Genomic DNA, 21,019 nt, shown 5'->3' on the forward strand with positions numbered 1-21,019 from the left:
TCCAGAATTTGTGTTTTCAGCAAAATTTATTTTTCAGTTGTTGAATGTATGGATATGGGAAAGGAAATTTAACTATTTTGAAGAAATAAGGTGAAACTGAAAACCGGGGTGGGAAATGAGAAATTTTTACAAAATTACATAAACAAGTGTGTTGATTTAGGTAAATTTGACGGACATATATTATCTCCAAATGCATACAATCAAAGAAAATATCCATGTGGTAGGTTATCGCAACTGTGACTGCTCATAATACTGCTGTAAGAATTTTCCAAGGCGCTCACCAACAACAGACCTGCAAATGAAAAAAAAAATTCAACCACAGTAATCCACAAAAACGAAAAACAAAGAAAAATTTCAAACTTTGAATGCACGATCTGGCCAAACGGAGATGAATTTTGGAAAAATAAAACATGGGTTTTTTCACCAATAGGGTCAATTAGATAACCCAAAAATCGTTTTAAGAAATTCGTGGCGGTTTGAGAGAATTTCTCGGTTCTCTAAAGCCTCTTTTTGCTTTCCGTGTGAAGAAAAACGGATTTTAATTAATGAACAGGTTGTTATTTAATTCAGCAAGGGAATTTCGATTTGGAGTCAACTATGTGCTGAAAATAAATCATGATTACACGTCTCTTGCTTTAATAATTCATCTAACACCTGTTTAACAACAATCTCAATTGAATCTGACTCTGTTTAACTCCATTATGTGAACCAGTTGTATACGACTCTTCACAGCCGATTAATAAGACGTGGAAAATTATTCAACATGGCAATGTATTCAAAGGCACTGTTAAGGATCCCAAGGTGGATGCTGTGGTCTATTTGGTTGAATCCGCGGATAGTTTCTTCAGACAGTTTCATGCTGCATATGTGGATGCTGTGTCAAATCCTTTCCATGTACCAGGAAAGAGAATCACCTCACGTGCTTTTGCTGAAAGAGTCAGTACGATAGTGAGATCGTTTGGGACATCAACAACAATATAGGCTTCCCTATCCGTCCTGTTTGAGCTTCTCTCAAGTTCATATGATTGGTTAAGGAATTTCAGCTTTATTGAATTTTAGCTTCTGTCGTGCCTTCACAATATTTTTCCTCGTCTGCACTTTGGAGTGCATGCATATTCTTCATAGTAAGACTGTCATCTGCTCCAAATTCACCACACAGATAGGTTTCTATTGACGATTTTGAAATGTGAGCATCTTGAAACTAAAATATGTTTGAGATTTGTGGAGGTTAAATTTGATCATTGGTCATGTGATAGGAAGACTTCAGCACCTTGACTTTCTTTTGGCTAATGGTATAAACTATAAATGTCACACGCAAACAGCCTAAATCTGTGTTCAATGGATTTGTATTATATGAATATCAAAAGGCATGCAATGATATAAAATCTGTCAGCACAATTTCTTTTTATTAAAAAAAAAAAAAAAAAAAAAATTTGAATCAATGAAATGAATAAGTTATTTGCTCACTTTTCTGAAGGTATTGATTAATTTTGGATTGATGATGAAAGATGAATGGCTAACTTTTTATTCAAAATTTTTAGCTAGAGAAACTGTGCACATTTCCCAGCTAAAGTCCAAATCCGCAGTTGTTCTCCAATTCCGCAGCTAAAGTCCAATTCCGCAACTGTTCTCCAATTTCGCAGCTAAAGTTCAATTCGCAGTTGAAAAACCTCATTGTTCAAATCAACCTAACTTTCTCATACAAAATCAGATTTTGATGATTCAAGTACCGTTGGAAAGATCTCAACAAGATCTACACAATGAGAAATCCATCTTTAGAGTTTGAAATGGTCAATAATGAAATAAATTGTTGAAAAGAAGCAACATCAACTTGAGGCGCTAATTCCAAAACATGTATAAATTCTTTTGATTTTTTTTTTTTGAGAACTTGTTTCATTAATACAAATTCTTAGTTTTGTGTGTAAATATCATAACTAGAGAGATTGGCCATCTCTCTCCTTTGATAATCTTACATTCCATTGTAGAAGAAGTATTAGTTTTTTGCAGGTTCCAGGAGGAAGGACAGATGACTATAAGAGAATGGTGTCTCTCTAAAAGACCAATTTGTTATATAAAAGAATTATCAGCAACAAAGAGGAAATATGATGATTCAAAATCAGATCCAAACACTTGAAAAACTTTCAGATACTATTGTCTCCATCACATCCATACCTCATAATAAACCATTCACCTCATTTCACTTCATACTTTTCTTTTACATTCACATGCATTTTCCATCTCTTTTTGTCCATTCATAATCCACAAATAAAAGCAAGAGGCTCATTCACATGCTTATTGCCCATTGCCATTTCTGCTCTCCATTGCCATCTTCCATTTTCATCTTTCATTTCCTGTCATTTTCATTTCGCAAATAAACCATGCTTCAATGCAAATTATTGAGTCCATAGTCCCTTGAGTTTAAGTTCTTTGTAAAAACACCTTGAGGCTTGCATGCTTTAATGGAAAATTCTCATGCTGACAAACAATGGGAATACATTAATGTCCCTTGTTCGTCAGATCTTCTAGGTGACTCGACATCGGAAAATTCATTCGTACCTAGCAAGATGTGTTTGGACATCTTGACTCTCATTGTCATCAAGGGTGAGAGTTCTCGTGTTGACTAGTGGCATTCATTAATGGCCATTAAGTCAGCAATTTCCTGCTATGTTCGACATCAGAACATTTTTTTTCACATAGTATGAATTGTGCCAATAAGTCTTGAAGACATGAAGACTATTATTTTTAGCATTTTGGAGCAGATTCAACAAGTTTTAGTAGAAGCAATAAAAAGTCATCTTATCTCTTTATCCATGACTCCTCTTGTTCAGCCACTTGAAGAAGAATATGATCAGAATTCTGCAGCTACCACATATACAACTCATCCATTCCAAAGGGTAAGTTAAGGTATGTCATTTTCTAACTTTTGACCATAGAATTCCATAAAAAACTAGAATGATAATTGTTGGAAAAACATTTCTTTTCCTCATTTCATAAAATTGCCAATACCATCAGTTGGGGGGGAATGCATTCATCTTCATATTTTGCCATGTCCATATCATATTCAGGAGCCCACATACGTCCAACATATATTAACTATTACATTGTTATTATGAGCATACAATGGCTTTTCAAAAAGTTCTTAAAGGAGAAATTGGATACAACAAAATCATGGTTGTCACACAAGAACCAACCATCATGCAATCCAATAAAGATATACTTTGCAACAATAATCAAAATATCATCATGCAAAGTTCAAAGATCAAAATAAAATGCAAAAAAATAAATAAAAAAAATTGGTTGTAACAAAAGAACCAATCATGTTGCAATTCAAGTAAAACACTTTGCAAAAATATGAAGTTATTAAATGATATCATGCAAAGTTAAGCCAAAGCTCAAGGATCAAAAGAGTTAATGTAATATATATTGCATGAGGACATGCAATAGCTTCAGTTGGGGGGTATGTTGGGTTTTAAAAATGTCATTCATTTCCATTACACTTTCACTATTATGTCCATTATATCACCTCCATTTCACTACTATGTCACTACATTCATACCATTTTCATTATCATTGGGCCACATTTATGTTTTTCCAAACTTTATTAATTCTTAGCCTTTTTAAGTGAATTTGTGGTTAAAGATTAGAAAATAATATGCATATTCTTATACCTAACAAATGGGTTGAGATTGTTGACATGTGTAGGTCAAAAGAAGGCTTCTAGAAGACCCTTATGTGGCACTCTAAGGCCAGAATTTGAGTGGAAAGAATCATGGAATTATGAAGATATGTGTCACATCTCCTAATTGTATTGAAACTCTAAGAAGACATGTGTTTTATCAGTTCCTATTTTGATTAGGACTCTAGAAGTAGAGGGAGAGATTCATGGACTCTCATTAATGAGATGACTTCTCATCTTTTTGTATAAATAGGAGATTTCTCTCCTTCATTTGTTAGCTTGTTAGTTCTTAAACTTGTTAACTTGTGAGCCTTAGCTTAGCTTGGAGTTTGTACTTCTTCTTTGATGGATTTTAAAAGCTTTGTTGTATTTTGTAATTTTGAAGAATTTGAATAAAGCTTTGATGTTCTCAACATGGAAGGAGATGTGAAGTAGATGTCATGGAGCACATTAGAATGTAAAGTAGAGTAGATTTTATTTTGTAATTTTTCTTTGATTTCATTATGTCATTTTATTGCTTTCAAGTTTGATAGATTAGATTTTCCATTCATGCAATTTTAATTCATGCAAGTGTGTTCAACCGGTTGATTGTAGATTAGTTTTTCTTTACATGTTTTTGCATCAAATAGTGACATGAGATTTACCTCTCTGCTGACTTTGTTTTTTTTAGCTTTTCAATTTCAGTTATGCTTTGATTTCAGTCTTATTCATTTGCTTTATTAGTTAGTTTAGATATCAAATACCTCATATTATTGACGTTATCTCCAAAGCCATAGCTTAGACTACTTGGCGAGCTATCAGACTATGAATGATGTGATTTGATTTTAGCTTTATTTTTCTGCAATTAAATATCAAATTCCTCATATCATTGACGTTATCTCTAGAGCCATAGCTTAGACTACTTGGCGAACTATCAGACTATGAATGATGTGATTTGATTTTAGCTTTATTTTTCTGCAGTTAGATATCAATTCCTCATATTATTGACGTTATCTCCAAAGCCATAGCTTAGACTACTTGGTGAGCTATCGGACTATAAATGAAGTGAATTGGTTTTACTATTATTAGTTTGCAGCTTTTGATTTGTTTGAGTGCAATAGCTTAACTTTTATTTCTGTATTTAGATAAGTAGCAGAGACAATGATTTCATGATCAATATTTCATCTTTTGCTTGATTTAAGTAGCTGCATATTTACACTTTTGTTCAAGTACTGATTTTATCAATAACATGTTTTGAGATCTTTTGAAGTGCTAAGTTTTGGAAGTTACTATAAGGGACATAAACGTTGTCTTAAAATTTACATCCATACTTGACCTTTAAAAGTATTCTTAAGACCTTAGAATAGGATTTCCATTTGCATTAGACACTTTAGGGGATCAACAAGAACAAAAATCCAAAAACAACATAAACTATAAAACAACGAAATAAGAAAAAATTTAACTAAGTACATATGGTGCACCACACTTCATCAGTTTACGATACCCAGATTGATAATTTATGTAGAGCAATTTAAGACGTTAAATTGACTAGACACAAACCATGTTGAGATTGTGCGGTCTTGATAAGTTGCAGAACATTGACTGAGTATTTAGGGTTTATTTGATCTGTAGGAGGCGTGGTGACTCCATTGACTTCTATTGATGATGGTGTTGGTACAGATCCGCTTCATGTCTTTTGTGAAGTCTTTCCAGCTTTAACGGACCCCATTGATCTTGTACTTGACTTGTGCCAAGCTTCTATTTCAAATGGTGCTGCGAAACTTGCCTGTACCCCAATGTGTTTTTGGGTGAATATCGTTTCTGTATAAAGCAGCAAAACCTGATATATGCAATACAGCTTAAAGTTTTTCAGCACTGAGTGTTTGCGTTTGGAGTTTTCTATTGCATCCATGGTAGACCGAATGAAGAGCCTTTTCTCACTGCGTATAGGCTTTTCCTCCATAGATGTGTTTAGATTTAGGGAAAGCGTATAAGACTTTTGGACAACGTAGATCATCCTTATATGCCTGTGTATATTTATGACTGTGTTCTCCATTAGGGCATCATCATACTAGGCCAGCATAATCCATAGTGTATCTCCTCCAAAAACCCAAGACGTGGAGAGGAGATCACTTGAAGAGAGTTGCCAAATGACTTCAAATCATATTCTATTTATACTAACATGTAGACGATGAATAGACACATCTCTTGGGTTTCTGAGCCTACTCAAGTTGCTGGTCGGCTTGATGATAATTCCATAATCAAAATAAATTCATATCTCCATAAATACTTATCCGAATCAGATGATCTTTAGATCAATCCTACACCTCTCGACAAGAGGGATCCAATAAAAATATTAGCTGCCATAAATAAGCTGACCCACATGGAGTTTGGCCCTATTTGCCAATTTTAATAGTGTGTGTTGATTACCAAGATATCAATAAAGCTTGTCCCAAGGACAATTATCCAACTCCGTACATCGACCAAATTGTCGATGACTATGCCAGAAATGAAATTTTTTCCTTTATGGATGGATTTTTTGGCTACAATCAGATAAACATACTCCATGCCGATCAATATAAAACCACATTTATATGCCCATGGGGGACTTTTTCTTATCGCAAACTCCCATTTGGCCTAAAAAATGTTGGCGCAACTTTTCAACGAGCAATGTCTTACACATTCCATGATATCAAGCATATTGTTCAGCCTTATTTAGATGACCTCCCGGTTCATTCCATGAAACAACAAGATCACCCAATGCACTTAAAAGTGTTTCATTAGGTGTAGGCATTACAATATTTGCTTGAATCCACACAAATGTGTTTTTTGTGTGCAATCTAGTCGCCTTCTAGGATTCATTGTTTCAAAGGAAGGCATTCGTGTCGATCCTCTCAAGGTAGAGGCAATTTTGAATTTGCCTGCTCCTTCTAGCTTGACTCAACTCCAAAGTTTGCAAGGGAAAGCAAACTTTTTGTGTAGATTCATCCACAATTATGCTGAACTAACACAGGGTTTTACTCGACTTTTGAAAAAGGGTATTCCATTTTTTTGGGATGAGCTTGCTGATAAATCTTTTGATGCGTTAAAGCATGCACTAACTAATGCGCCTTTACTGCATCCACCCAATTATCATCGAGACTACTTTTTGTACTTAGTTGCATCTGATGCCACCATTGGCATGGTGTTAGTCCAGGAGGATGATTCTGACAATGAACATGTGATTTACTATCTGAGTAGGAGTCTCACTAAAACTGAGATTAAATACACACATGTGGAGAAGCTAGCCTTGGCAGCTGTGCAAGCTGTTCAACGATTCCATCACTATATACTTCTCCGAAAAATGACTGTCATTTCAGATTGCAACCCTATGATGTATATTCTCATGAAGAAACTGCTAGGGGGCAAAAAATCGAAGTGGATAGTGATTTTACAAGAGTCTGATTTGGAATTTGAAAAATCCAAATCAAAGAATCCTTGGTTTTCACCGAATTATCGTGTGACTTCCCCCACATTGATATAGAAATTGTAGCAGAAGATTCTTTTGCTGACAAATCTCTCTTTCTTATTAGTGTGTCCGATCCGTGGTATGAAGACATAATTATATAGATCCAAATATATATTTTAGGCCTGAGATATCCAAAACTGATCGTCGACGAATTTGATACTAGTCGCAACAATACAACATTATTGGCGACACTCTTTATTGTCGTGGTGCCGATTATGTATTTTGATGTTGTTTAACTCTTGAAGAAGCCGAAAAAACTTTGAATGACTGCCACTCTGGAGCATGTGGCGGTCACATGTCTAGGTATGCTACTACCCAAAAGATATTACATGCTGGCTATTTTTGGCTGTCAATGTTTAAATACTGCATCACTACAATTCGAAAATCCCATTATTACCAAATTTATGATCACAAAGTGCGAGCACCTCCCGCTCCTCTTCAACCAATCGTAGTTGCCAGCCCTTTTGCTAAATGGGGCATCGACTTCATCACTTGTAACCCTCACTCGGCTGGGGGGCATGGATATATCATCCTTGCAGTTGATTACTTTACAAAATGGGCTGAGGCGATGCCTACATATAGAGACGACAGTGAAACTACAACTATTTTCATTTTCAATCATGTGATTTCTCGGTTCAGTGTCCCACAAGCTATTGTCACAAACCATGGTAGTCATTTTCATAACTTTATGATGGTCGAACTGTCTGCGCAACTTGGCCTCTGCCATGATAGCTCTACTCCGTATTATCCACAAGCTAATGGTCAAGTCGAAGCTGTCAATAAAGTTTTAACCAATATGATTAAACAGATAGTTGGTATCCATAAAGGAAACTGGCACTCTATGCTCTTTTCAGCACTGTGGGCTTACCGCACTACTGTAAAAACATCGACCAGTTTTACCCCTTTTCAACTCGTTTATGGTTTGGAAGCCATATTACCTATTGAATGTGAAATTCCATCTCTTAAATTAGCTATCGAATTATTACTTTCTACCTCTGTAGACGAAGAATGCTTTGTACACTTAGCCCATCTAGATGAAAATTGTCGTAATGTTGTATTGGCTAGCGAAGCTCACTAGAAACGTGTCAAAGCCCAATACGATCAGAACATTAATCCTTGTACATATTCAGAAGGTGACCTAGTCTTGGTATATGATCAAGCTCATGACAAGCTAGGTGCAGGAAAATTCGAGCCCATGTGGCATGGCCCTTACATCATAAACATGTATTAGCTAAAGGTGCCTATGAGTTGATTGATTACGATGGTGTTCCTTTGGGAAAGCCCAGAAATGGTCTTTACCTAAAGAAATATTTTGCATAAATTTTTGGTGAAGATTTGTACATTATTTACCATTTTCAGGTATGTGTGGTAGATTAGTGTTTTTTACTACTTTTGCTTATCTCGTTTTTACACTTGATTTGCAGATGTCAATGTTTTCTCCAACTTACATTGGCTTTTTTGATGGCGCTATTCGTAGTACTCAAAATTTATCTTCCGCAACCTAGGTTATCTATTCACCCAATAACGAGCTAGTTTCTATTCACAGGATATGTCTCGATCAAACAACAAACAATATAGCAGAATATAGTGTAGTCATTGAGCTATTGGTTGATTCCATTACATTTGGTATCTGAAGTTTGATCGTTAGGTTAGATTCGTAGCTCGTAGTATTACATTTAAACAATGTCTATTCAATTAGGAGTCCAACCATGTTAAGGATGTTTTTACGAGTCCGTCTCTTGGAAAGACGATTTGATTATATTGAATATCAACACATTCCAATATATTTAAACACATTGACAGATGCATTGGCGAATCATGTGTTAAATAAACATTTGCAACATTTGTAAATTAAAAACAATATTCATTCATCATTGATCGAGATAAACATAGATAGAAGTAGCAGATTTTTCATTAAAATAGAGTTTGGGTGTGTCTACAAAATATGTCATCTGAGGACATAAGGCCCCGTGGCCTTTTATTTTCCAAATAGTACTGACTCCAAAAGGTCAAAAATGGTCTTATAAACTAGAACAGCTAGGCATGGTGATGCTCATGATAACACACGATAGCACGAGAAACTCGACGCAAAAAATGTCTAAGCGGCCCAAGAACCCCAACTACATGCCTCTGATAGGTGCGTGGAATGTCATCAACTCTAGTCTCTAGGATGTTGGCAGTCAACCTCTCAAGGTTATGCTCCAACTCTATCAGGATGTCATCAACCTATGGGTTCCCTGTCGCAGCAACTAGAGGATGGTGGTATCGTCTATCATACTGTCTCATCATGATTGGTCGGGTTGGACCCACATCTGCACATACATTTCGGACAATTAGCCTCTGAAGGCAAAAAAACACTTAAAAATTAAAAAACTTTGAAAATATGCCAGAAATGAGAAAATCTTACCTAGATCACCCCACTGAGCCCCGACTGGAAGTGGGATATTAGGGTCACCTCTGTAATCTATCCCAGCATATGGGAAGTCCTCGATCAAAACAATCTGCTCACTCAGCCAGTCAAAAAACTCTGTCGTATACCTCACTACAGGACCGTCACCGCCGTGGCATGCCATTAGTGCAACCCACCTCATCAAGCGTGGATCCCTCGAACCCCCCTCGTCTACCCAAATTTGTTGTAGCCGCAAAATAGGAACCCTTTCTAGGGCAAAAGAAACTAGAATAGCACCATAACCGGAATTTTTCAGTTTACCATTCTTACACCTAGTCAGCTGCTCCTTCATATTTACCTCTATTGCCTCACACCAGTTGTATACGTGGACTCCTAGCATTCCACGGCCGTCTGCATCTGTGCCCGGGTGGCTATAAGGAGGGAAGCATTGCCACATAGTTTGCTAACAGTGAAAGCAATGATCCTCAAGGGTAAAATTTCGATGGACTGGATGTCAATCCATCCATCCGTGGGCGGTGCACCCCTGCAAAAGCACCGCAAGTATCCATCAATAGTGTCTTCCCCTACTATCGATCCAAAAAGTGAAAGATCAGCTCCTCGATGAGATAACCCAGTTAGGAAATATATTTGATCGGCATCAATGGTGAAATGATAATCAGCAATCACGAAACGCTGTTCCTAGACATTCCAGGTCCTCACCAACCATGTCATCAGATCTACCTAGGCTTTCATCCCAGGGATTAGCCAGTATTTCAGGATGCAAGCTTAAAATGAAAAAAATAAATGGATGGAAACGTAAGTTATGTAAATATATTCTACCTGGAGGAAACGACACGTGATTTCGTCCACGGTTGGCTCGGAATCAATCCTGGAAGTTTTATGGTAAAAACTCCTCTCTCTGCTCTGAACTGGTGAAAATGAAAATGGTGAAAATAAATTACTTTTTCCCATTCTTATAAGTTTTTGGAGCTTTAAAAATATTATTTTTTATATTTTGAATCTTTTTAAGAGGGAAAACATCTGTTTGAGCAGTTATGACGGGTTATTGAGTTTGAATGTGCAGGATCATTTACAGAGTCAAGATAAATCATTTTTGACATTTCAGCAGACTTTTATCGCTTTTTATGCTCTTTAAAAATTACGAAAAGCGAAAAATCATGAAGTCTTCTTTTAAGCCCTTTTCAGACTTTTTCAAAACCGAAAATATTGCCGAGTACTTGCTTGTTCAAACTCGTAAAAGTAAATGAACAACCGTCCACTCAATATAAGTTTACCCCTTTTATGGACTGAGTCAAGACTATTTACGAAAAAGGTATACGTTGATCGAACATGGTCAATAGAGTTCTCTCTTGTATTATTTTATCCTTTTTCGGACCTGAGAGACTAAACTAATGAAAAAGAACCTGATTGAGTCCACTTACGTTTTTTTCTGACTCTCTAAAAATGAAAAACGTCAAGCTTTACTTTCTTCGGGCTCGTTAAAATTTTACGGTTAAAGAGCTGAATGAGTTTTCTTTTTGTGTCTTTTTCAAAACTCTTAAAAGAAAATGACATCGAGTTATACCTTTACTAGACTCGTTAAAATTAAACAGTATAGGACTCGTTAAGCATAACGAGACTAAACTATTCCTTCTTAGGGTTCGTTAAAAATACTTCGATGGACTCATCCGAGCGATGAGCTTATAGTCCAAGCATATGTTATCCTCCTCAAGATTATAAAAGATATAGAGGTACTTGCCAATAATGGTGGGGGAAAAATTGGGGAAGGTGTTCATTTTACGTCATTAGTTAGAAGGTAGCATGTCACTCTTGAACACGGCACTCCCTCACATTCATGTCTGGGTTGGGAAATCCATTTGCCTTCCATTTAATCAAACCTCATTGAAAGTCTTCATGGTTTTGGGTATTATCGTTGAGTCAAATGTTGTCAAATCGTAAAGTGGCATTATGTGATCAAGAGAAGTTCAACCTTGGTTCAAATCCTTTTGCAAATTCTTTGCCTTCATTAGCATCGGCCATCCTTGAGTCAGTCCTTGCAATTATTTTCAAAACTTGATATCATGTTTCATGTCGTAGGATTTCCTACAACGGATCACTTCCTATTGACTTCAGCTCATCATCTAGGAAGTTGATTTAGAAACCTTCAGTACCTTGAAGCTTGCATGCCTTAATGGCAGGTTTTTCGCTTTCGATGACAGGTTCTCATCATTGGCCTTCGATCGAATGATTCTATGAGTGTTTGACTTCATATCACATATTCACACTTCATATATTGTACTGGGAGTACCTTGAGAACCATTTTCATTATTGGTGGTTTCTCTCGCGCTTGTTAACGGTTCACATCATTGACCGGTAATCAAGTGGTTTCTGCCATGTTCGACTTCGAGACATTCACTCGCATGGTTAGAATCGTACTGTGGATCGAGAGATGGAGATCAAGACCCTGGATCTAGTTTCATCAATCCAGGTTGCAAGGAGATTTTATATTCATGATTAAGTACACAAATGGTTGTGTCCATGCTGTGTCTACCATCTATATGATCTCATTTTTTTCATGCTTGTTCATTAAGTTCGCTTTACTCTAAGTATGGGAATGCCTACCTCAAAGATGATTTTTGATATATATTTTGCATTATATTCCCTTGAATGTTCCTTGCAGGTTTCCGACCATTGCCTCTGATCCAATCCTTGGAATGATAAAGCGCTTCAATCTTTTAAACTTATTTTTTCAGACTTCACACTTTAGGGGGCAATCTGTTACACGTCAATTTGTCGCCATGACACTTGATCAGTTTATGGATATTATTACCATCTGTGAACATGTTGAAACTATCTCCCTTAGAAGTCCAACAACTCAAAATATGTTAAAGTCCATGAGAAATTTGGGTCAAATAGCTCTCACACCTTGTTAAGTTCCACCTGCGCTGATTTCTCTAGTGTTTCTTGCACATGCGCTGAAATTTACTCTGAGAACAATAGAGAGCTACGCTTTGTCTGTAACTATAAATCCGCGCAAGTGAATTCTAGAAAGTAAAAATAAAAAGTACATTCTAGAAACCTAGTTGGTCGAATATTTCCCAACTGAAAGCTTCCAGGTGATGACTATTCAAACTATAACCCTCATAAGATGCATCTTCATCCCTTTTCTCATGGTAACCTAATCCTTCACTAAAGGAGGTTCATCCTTTTCTTAGGGATTTGAAACTTCCCCCTCTTTGATCTATAAAAGGACTAGAGGGTTGAGGGATGAAGGAGGTCAGAATTCAAAGAATACAAACTTATGCTGCTAGTTTGAGATTGGAGATCTTGTTATCTAAGGAGGAGATTGAAGGCATTTGGGAGGGACCTCACGGCATCAAGGCGAAGGTTGTAAGACTCCTCTTATCTTCTGATTAATACAAATTAGCACTTTCTCCCTTTGATTTTGTCTTTTATGAATGATGAATAGTTTGCAATTGGTTATTATGTTCATTAAGATAAGTTCAATCCCTAATTTCCTTGATCATTAGGCTAAGTTGTTTAAATTACTATATCACATGTGATTTTGATCCTTTTTATGGTTTATGTTTGCAGGTTCTACTAAGCATTGAAGAGATGCATCAAGTCATAACCAAGGATCTTCATCCGTGATTTCGTGAAACCGGTAAAAGGTCTATCTATCAGTTAGACTGCTTGTAATTCGATTAAGTTCAACTTAGGGAAAGAGTCAGTTCATTTGTCATGATTGTTTCTAGTTTCCATTTAGGATATAGGGAGATCTCTCTTGTCCACAAGAGGGATTGTCCAGTGTAACACTTCTTAGCTTGGTTGGCACATACAAGCGAAATTTTAGACTTTCCTTTATGTGCATTGATGGTGAATGATTTTCCTTCCTTGATGAACAAATATTGGTTGGAAGATTGCATCCCACATTTACATGTAGGGACTTCCAAACATGACTCCACATACATCATAGGAACTACATCTAGTTCTACTTCATCAATTAATTCAACATTGATGGAAAATCTAATTCGCATTGTTTGGTTACCTTCAACTCTGAATCCTTATTTACCCATCCCAATGGATATGGGCTTGGATTATCACGAACATTCAATCCCAATTTGTTGACCTTTGTCTTCCTGACCTATATCTCTATGTGGAAGAGTTTGGTCATTTCTTTCCCTTCATATTGCTAAAGGCTACTGAGTCTGGTTGCTTGAATTAGTGGCCATGATAATTTTCTTCTTATTGACTCTCTTGTTTCTCTTTTGGTTAAGCTCTTGATGCAACATCCAACACTTCTTTGTATGGTCATCAATGTTGTAGTGGTTATTGGGATCTATGCAATTGTGTGCTATGATTGTATTATTTTTATATTTTCCCCTTTTCCACTTCTTCCCCTCTTTAGTGTTGAAATTGTAACTAGTGTCGGTCTTCATAATGTAATAAACTGTAATTTTTATCATTGACATATTTATTATATTCAATATTATTATAATTCATTTTTGGTCAAAGCATGTTCTTCATTCTAAAAAGAGTAAAAAAGCTTCAAATTAATTTATTACGAGTCAAAATAATTTGTATTTATGTCATGTCCCATTTGACTTCCATTGACTTTGACTTGATTGGAGGAGACTTGGAGGAGGATTGACTTGAGATCTTTGTGGTAGTCTTGATTTTGGTCTTAGGTCTTGGATATCTCATTTTGATCTGATTCTAAAGAGAAGGATTGTTTGGGTTTTCCCCCTTGTGGGGTTTTTCCCTAGTGTGGACCCTAAATCTTGGTGTTTCTTGTTCTCTTGTGATCTTTATGTTTTGTACATTTGTATAATTACTTGATGAAGAGGATAACAAAAGTAATAAGAAGCCAACAAACATTTGCAAGTAATTATCAAGTTGAACGAAATCAATCATTATCTTCTAGCACTTGGTTTCTCAACATGGTATCAAATCTAAGGTAAAAGGAGGCATCTTGAAGATCACAATTTGTTGGCATATTTTGAAAACAATATTGCAGTAGTTATCTCTACATCAAGGCAAAGAAAGAAGGCTTGAAGATCATATTTTTGAAGACATCCTCATAGCAGCCATCTCTCTCTTAAGGACATTGTTCAAGGCTCTTGGAAATATCATCAGTTCTCGCTCACTCATCAACATTCTTGAAGACACTCTTATAACTTCTCCTTCTTTGACAAGTACGTACTCTACTATACTCTATGTATAATCCTCCCAACCAGATGCATCCATTTGTAAGGAATGCAACAAACTTGATGGAGCTTCTAACTTCAAGGCTTGCAAAAATAGAATTGATTTGGTTCTCAAATAAAAAGAAGTCATGCAATTTGTTGATGGAAATGTTTTAGTACCAAACAAGAACAATGCTCAAGAAGTGGCGAAATAAAATGAAGGAAAAATTAGAGCTCAAAGGATTCACTTTGAGACTATCAAAGATCATCTTATCGCTTTTGTTTTAGATTTTTCCACATCCTAAGAAGTCTCTGATAAATTGGTCAAATTATATTTTGTCACTACTACTAGCCAGAATATATCTCTAAGGAGTCAACTCTACGGAACAAGAATGACAAAAGATGAAGATTTGCCTTCATACTTTATGAGAATATCAAAAATAAAGGATCAACTTCAAGGAATTGGAGAAACCATATATGATTATGAATTAATCACTTCTCTAATTAATGTTTACCTTCAACCTGGGATGGATTTGCAAGAGGAATTCATGCAAGAAAATATAGTCCATCTTTTGAAGAACTTTTGGCCATATGTGTTCTGTAATAAACAAGGTTGATGGCTAAAGATGATACTAAACCCAATAATGAAAACTCTCAAGCATTTGTTGCTAAATCGAAGAAGTTTGGAAAATTTGGATCTCATCACAAGTACAACAACAACAAAAATCCTCGTGGAAACTAGGACATGTCCAAAGATCAATGCTTTGGTTGAAATGAATATGGGCATTATAAGAGGGATGGTCCCAAGGGATCTAATAATAATAAGAACAACAAAATGAAGAAAAGAAATGAAGCACATATAGTAGAAGATGAAGGAGTTGAAAAGAAACCCAAGGTCGAAGACAACAAGGACCTCTACTATTAACAATTATGAAGAATATGGCAAGTACTAGGTTTGCAAACAAGTTTTCATTTCTTAGATGGAATTTAAGGTAGCAATTACAATTATATTTGGAGGATGGAAGAATTTTTTTTTTGGATTCGTAATTTGCAAAATCATGGAGATCAAGTTTAAGAAGGAGTACCTAGTATTGGAAGAAATAGTCTACATGGAATTCTAGACAAAACATTTAGTTGCATTTAAGATGTTCATATCTCTTAAAGTTCATCATGAATATTTAGAGGCAACGATCATCTCTTTTAGCAAAAAGGACTATAGGTCGACAATAGTAAAGTCAAGGTCAATGTGCAACATTATAGAAATTTCTGCAGCATGATATTTATTTTAATTTCAATGAAGATAAGTTGACCTCATACATCATAGCATAAGTTAAGCAATACTTCTAGAACCAAGCATGTTGAAAGAAAACCAGATTTTTGACAAAGTAGATGGAAAAATCAAAGGGACGTAGAAAAGTTTATTCTATAGGAAGAGCGGGCATTTTAATAGTATGCATTGAAGATAGTCAATTGAATGGCAGCATGGAAGCAAGTTTCAAAAGGAATTTTCTATCAATAAAAAAGGAAGAAGTTTTCATACTTCAGATGAAGGAGGTTACACTTTAGATGTAGAGGGAGTCTCATGATCATAGAACATATTGCAAATCAAATTCAAAAGCATAATCTTGGATTAGGAAATATTATCTTTAGAGCGAGTTAGAGGCAAAACATGATCAAATATATTAGATTGTTGAGCAAAAAGTCAAAAGATATTTGATACCTAAATTCTTCTAGAAGGTTTTTTACAGATATATGGCAACATCATTGAGGAGTTTTGATCCAAAAATTGATTAGTTTGGATTTTTGTACACATTATTGGAAAACTAATATTGATACTACTATTGGTCGTCTCTACTTGGAATTTCTTGAAAAAGAATGAAGCAGAATTCTATGGGATGGTTGAAGATGTGAAGCCTTATACATTCAACTAAGAATTTTGGCATCATAAGATACTTTATGAACTACTTGATGACATGTTGGATTCAATTAATAAAGGCTACATAAATATTGGTAGATAATCAAGAAGGTTGAAGCACTTTAAGATTTGTGACATGATGAAGTCATGAAGCAGCAGTATGTCTCCATTAATGAAGTGGGTAGACAATGCATTGATGATGTTCCTTTTCATGAAAAGGATGGGAATTTTTGGGACAAGCTTAGGCTTGTGGATGTCTCCTCCCCAGTTGAGATAGAGTGAGGGTGGACACTGTTTTCTCCATGTGTCACACGTTTCGATTACTAGTTTGGGAGGTACTCCAAACCTAAGGTACAGGTTTGTGGAGGATTTTGACCCACATGGGCTTTGTGGGCAAGAGTACCCAAGTTGTGGGCTTTTCACCCAAAGTTGTGGTTGTGAATCCATGAGGAAACCTATTGATTTGATCCTTGGAGATGGAAGAGCAACCTTAAAGGAGAAAGGGGCAACTTCAATCACCAAGAGAGCATGTGTCAAAATGAAGAAAAGACTTTTTATTTATCGTTGTGTGGACTTGTGGCACAAAATACAAGTCAGCCTTGCTTTAGGGCAGCCCAAGAGAGGGTTAGACGTTGCCACACAAGAATCATATAAATAGAAGAGTGTGTGATTTCATTTTGGCATCCATCACACCACAAGCGCAATTTATCTTAGTGGGAGAGCATCTAAGATAGTCGTAGATCAAAAGAAGCTCAATCAAGGAGAACACAGTTTGATTTGGTTTCTTTTTGTGATCAGTTTTGGGACCGAGTTTGGTAGCTAGAAAACCGAACCTTGGAGGAGAATTTTGGGCAGTCTTTGTGTGAGTATCTTGGTGGAACAGACCTCGGAAATAAGGTCGCAGAATCTATGTAATTGGTAGGAGGACCGAGGGTCTTGTAGTCCTCATTTGGAGGGGTTGAAAGGCCTGAACAAGTGCCATATCAGTCCTCAAAAAGGCAGCGAAGAGAGGAGGATGTAAGAAGGCTCTAGACCACAGCTAGAGGAGGAGATTTGGAGTTGGTGAGTAGGTATGATGTGTATAGGTAGAAACCCTAACCAGGTCAAAATTCTATAACATCATGCACATGCCTAGAATAGTAAGAAAAGGTATTTGATTGTTCTCCTTAAGTTGTGTTAATTTTTCTTAGGGCTATATTTTTCTTTGTTTTAGATAATTGCAACACCCCATAAAATCATCACATTATTAGAAATTATGTAAAAAGAACAATATCAACAACAATGCAACAAAACAATAAGAAGGAACATCAGAAGAAAAGTATGTGAAAATGGAGACACAAAAATTGGTCAGAGACTAGGGTAAAACCCCACAAGGGGGAAAACCTAGAATTCAATTCTTCTTCTTCTATTAGATCTTCAACAATTGTTCAGTTGAGATACAAAGTACAATATCATGATACAACATTAATCATATCGGACCATCTATGGCTTACCCATGTTAGTTCACAGCTTCACTTGTAAACTGAATGAAAACAAGTCCAACAGAGCTACCATCAACTATCATCCCAACGATGCCAACATTGTTAACACTATTATTTCTAACATGCTAACATTTTCATTTTGTCAATCCAACACTGTTATTTTTGTATCATAAGATAGGTCACTATTACTGTAAAGTATATCACAAACCTCTGTTCATAAGGTTCATTAATATCATCATTATGTATCATAAATTCTGCAAGGCTCAATCGTCATATTAAATATGTTTGTGCATCATATGAGAATAGGGTTATATTCAAAATTGTTGTTGAAGAACCCTAACCATGTGAAACCATACCATAATGTAATGCCAATAACGGTATACAATACCATGCCAACCATGTCAATACTGCTAAGTAATATCATGCCAATAGTTTTATATAATACGTTGCCAATACAATGTAGAGAAACTGTAACTCATCACAGAGAACAGTGAATTGATGCCATATAAAGCTGTGGCAATTCCATACATACAATCGTGGAGAAGCATAGCATAAAAACTCTATCAAATCCATAGATATCACAGAGGATCATAGTATATAACCAGTGTGTCAATGCCATACATTTACGCGAGATCATTAAGATCATGGCATTATAATGATACGATCTCAGAGATGCGAGATCAATACCATACTTAGAGCGAAATCATTATATCCCATTGCAGACATACCAGAGAGAGATCATTACAGGCATACCCATGCGATATCATTTTAGTCATACCCAAGAGAGATCATTTCAATCATACCCAAGTGAGATCATTTGTGTGAGAGTGACGTACCTAAGTGAAAGACCTGACCTGAAGCTAACGAGAGTCTTGTAGATAGAACAAGATCATTGCCACAAGAGAAAGACCAATAACGTGAAATTTATGTATAAATGGTGTGAGAGAATAATCAGAACAGAGAGATCTCAAGTGAGAGTGATGTAACATATCTAAGAGTCTTGTAGCAAGAATATGGAAGTGAGATCATATGCCAAACAAGAACAATAAGCCTTTTCCCATAAGTGAGTCCCGAAATGTATGCGAGAACCAACAGTGAGAGACCATATCTATTAGAACGGGACCAAGACCATATCTATTACAATGATGCGAGAGATTTGAGCCACACGAAGGGCTTGTAGCAAGTTGTACTTCACAGGGAAAATAAATGAGAACCTTAGACCAATCTCAAACCCTTATTCCATGGAGGAGCCTTGACATGATTTTAAAGTTAAACTCATAATAGAATGGGTGCCTCTTTTAGAGTTGGCTGACCTGATGTTAGATAAGGTCGACATGAAACTTCAAATTAAAAGGAATTGAAATTTGAATTTGCCAAAAAATTTAAATATAAATTTCCGAACTTGTTGTAGTGGCTACAACCACCCTCCAAAATTTTGCCTTAGCTTGTTTTGGAGCCTCCCTACCAACCTTCATAGCAGCTTGCCTTGCTTCACCAAGTCCTCAAGCTTCAGTGTCTTTCTTGCTCAAAGGCATCCTCTCGATCACAGTTTGATCTTTTCCCTTCATAGGCTGCTCACCCGGACTTGGTCCAGCTACAAGCTGAGCAACTTCCTAGTGAAATTTTCACATTTCTGGAGGGCAACCAACCTTTCCCTCCAGGAATTGCGCAATTCCCTCTGACAACCTGTTGGTGTCTTGAATTGCACAACCCTGCCACCCAACCCTCCCAACAGGAATTGCACAATTTTTCCCATCAACAGGTAGTTCAGCCCAGGATTTGTGCGAATATTAGCAACAGCCAGCCCTGCCACCCAACCCTCCCAACAAGAATTGCGCAATTTTTCCCATCAACAGGTAGTTCAGCCCAGGATTTGTGCAAATATTAGCAACAGTCAGTTGTTGGGCCCAGAAATTGCACAATTCCCTTGGGCAGTTAGCCTAGCTAATAGTCAAGAATGCACATTTTTCTCCAGCAGTCAAGTAGTCGCTTGCATGTGCAGCTGACTTGACCGGTTCCCTCCGGGACCGAGCAAAACAGACTTGCATGCATAGGCAGCTTCTCCCAAGGCAGCATGCAAAGGAATCCCTTGTTTCAGGGATGCATGTTTAGTAGTTGGAGGTTACATGCAAAGAGCAATTTAGAAACCTCCCTCCAAGTGTCGCTTCCCCTAGATTTGTGGCATGCACGTCACAACTTCGATGTTATCAAAACTCATCAATCGGATGCTACAGAGCTCATTCCTCACATCAACCTTGTAGCTCTGACATCCCACATCACATCTAGGAGCAATCGGCACATTCAACTCAGTTGTTTTGGGGTAAGCTCGCTTCCCATGCCTTGTGCTACATTTCTGTCACTTTTTGGGTTTTCGCTTGTATGAGTATTGTTTGCTTGATTTCTTTGAACGCCTATTGTTGTTTACATATATTCCATCTTGTCCTAACTCTGTTTCAATTTTCATTGCCATCCCACTACTGTCGCATGCATGAAATTGTTTTGCACGGATGTTCGCCCAACTAGCGAATGACCTCACCCACATGTATGTTGATCTGTTTTCTCAATCCTCCATTCATGTTTTGAATGCACTGTTTATCACTTCTGCTATCACTTAGTGTCGCCATGCATTCCATTCGACTTGCTTTCAGTTGCCCATCAGCGATTCGGGCCAACTTTGGCCCGATCTTTGCCTTCACCAAGGCTGCATTGCGCAATCTGGAGAAGGAAGGCTCACCTTCCTCTCCATATTTGCGCATTTTGGCCCAGCATTGGCCTCCTGGACTAAATTGCGCATTTCTGGAGGTTAGTGGTTGCTTGGCCCAAAAATTTGCGGAAATTTGTCCCTAGGCCAACAGTTCTTCCCAATTGGAATTGCGCAATCCCAG

The 21,019-nt window shown here is 36.8% G+C and overlaps 1 protein-coding gene across 3 annotated transcripts in view; it reads right to left on the reverse strand.

Moving 5' to 3' along the window:
- Window positions 1–210: 210 nt before the first annotated feature.
- LOC149144141 (GTP-binding protein, HflX) overlaps window positions 211–21,019 on the reverse strand; it is a 473,086-nt gene continuing 452,277 nt past the window's right edge. For all 3 annotated transcript variants that reach the window (XM_089446973.1, XM_089446961.1, XM_089446960.1), the window contains one exon: window positions 211–292. In XM_089446973.1, the coding sequence (XP_089303099.1) occupies window positions 226–292 (67 nt within the window). In that variant the 3' untranslated portion in view covers window positions 211–225. The remainder of the gene's footprint in view (window positions 293–21,019) is intronic.

The sequence above is a fragment of the Pinus tabuliformis genome, chromosome X (assembly GCF_031772625.1).
Source record: "Pinus tabuliformis cultivar Carrire ecotype Pingquan chromosome X, CPIR1, whole genome shotgun sequence".
Classification (NCBI taxonomy): domain Eukaryota; kingdom Viridiplantae; phylum Streptophyta; class Pinopsida; order Pinales; family Pinaceae; genus Pinus; species Pinus tabuliformis.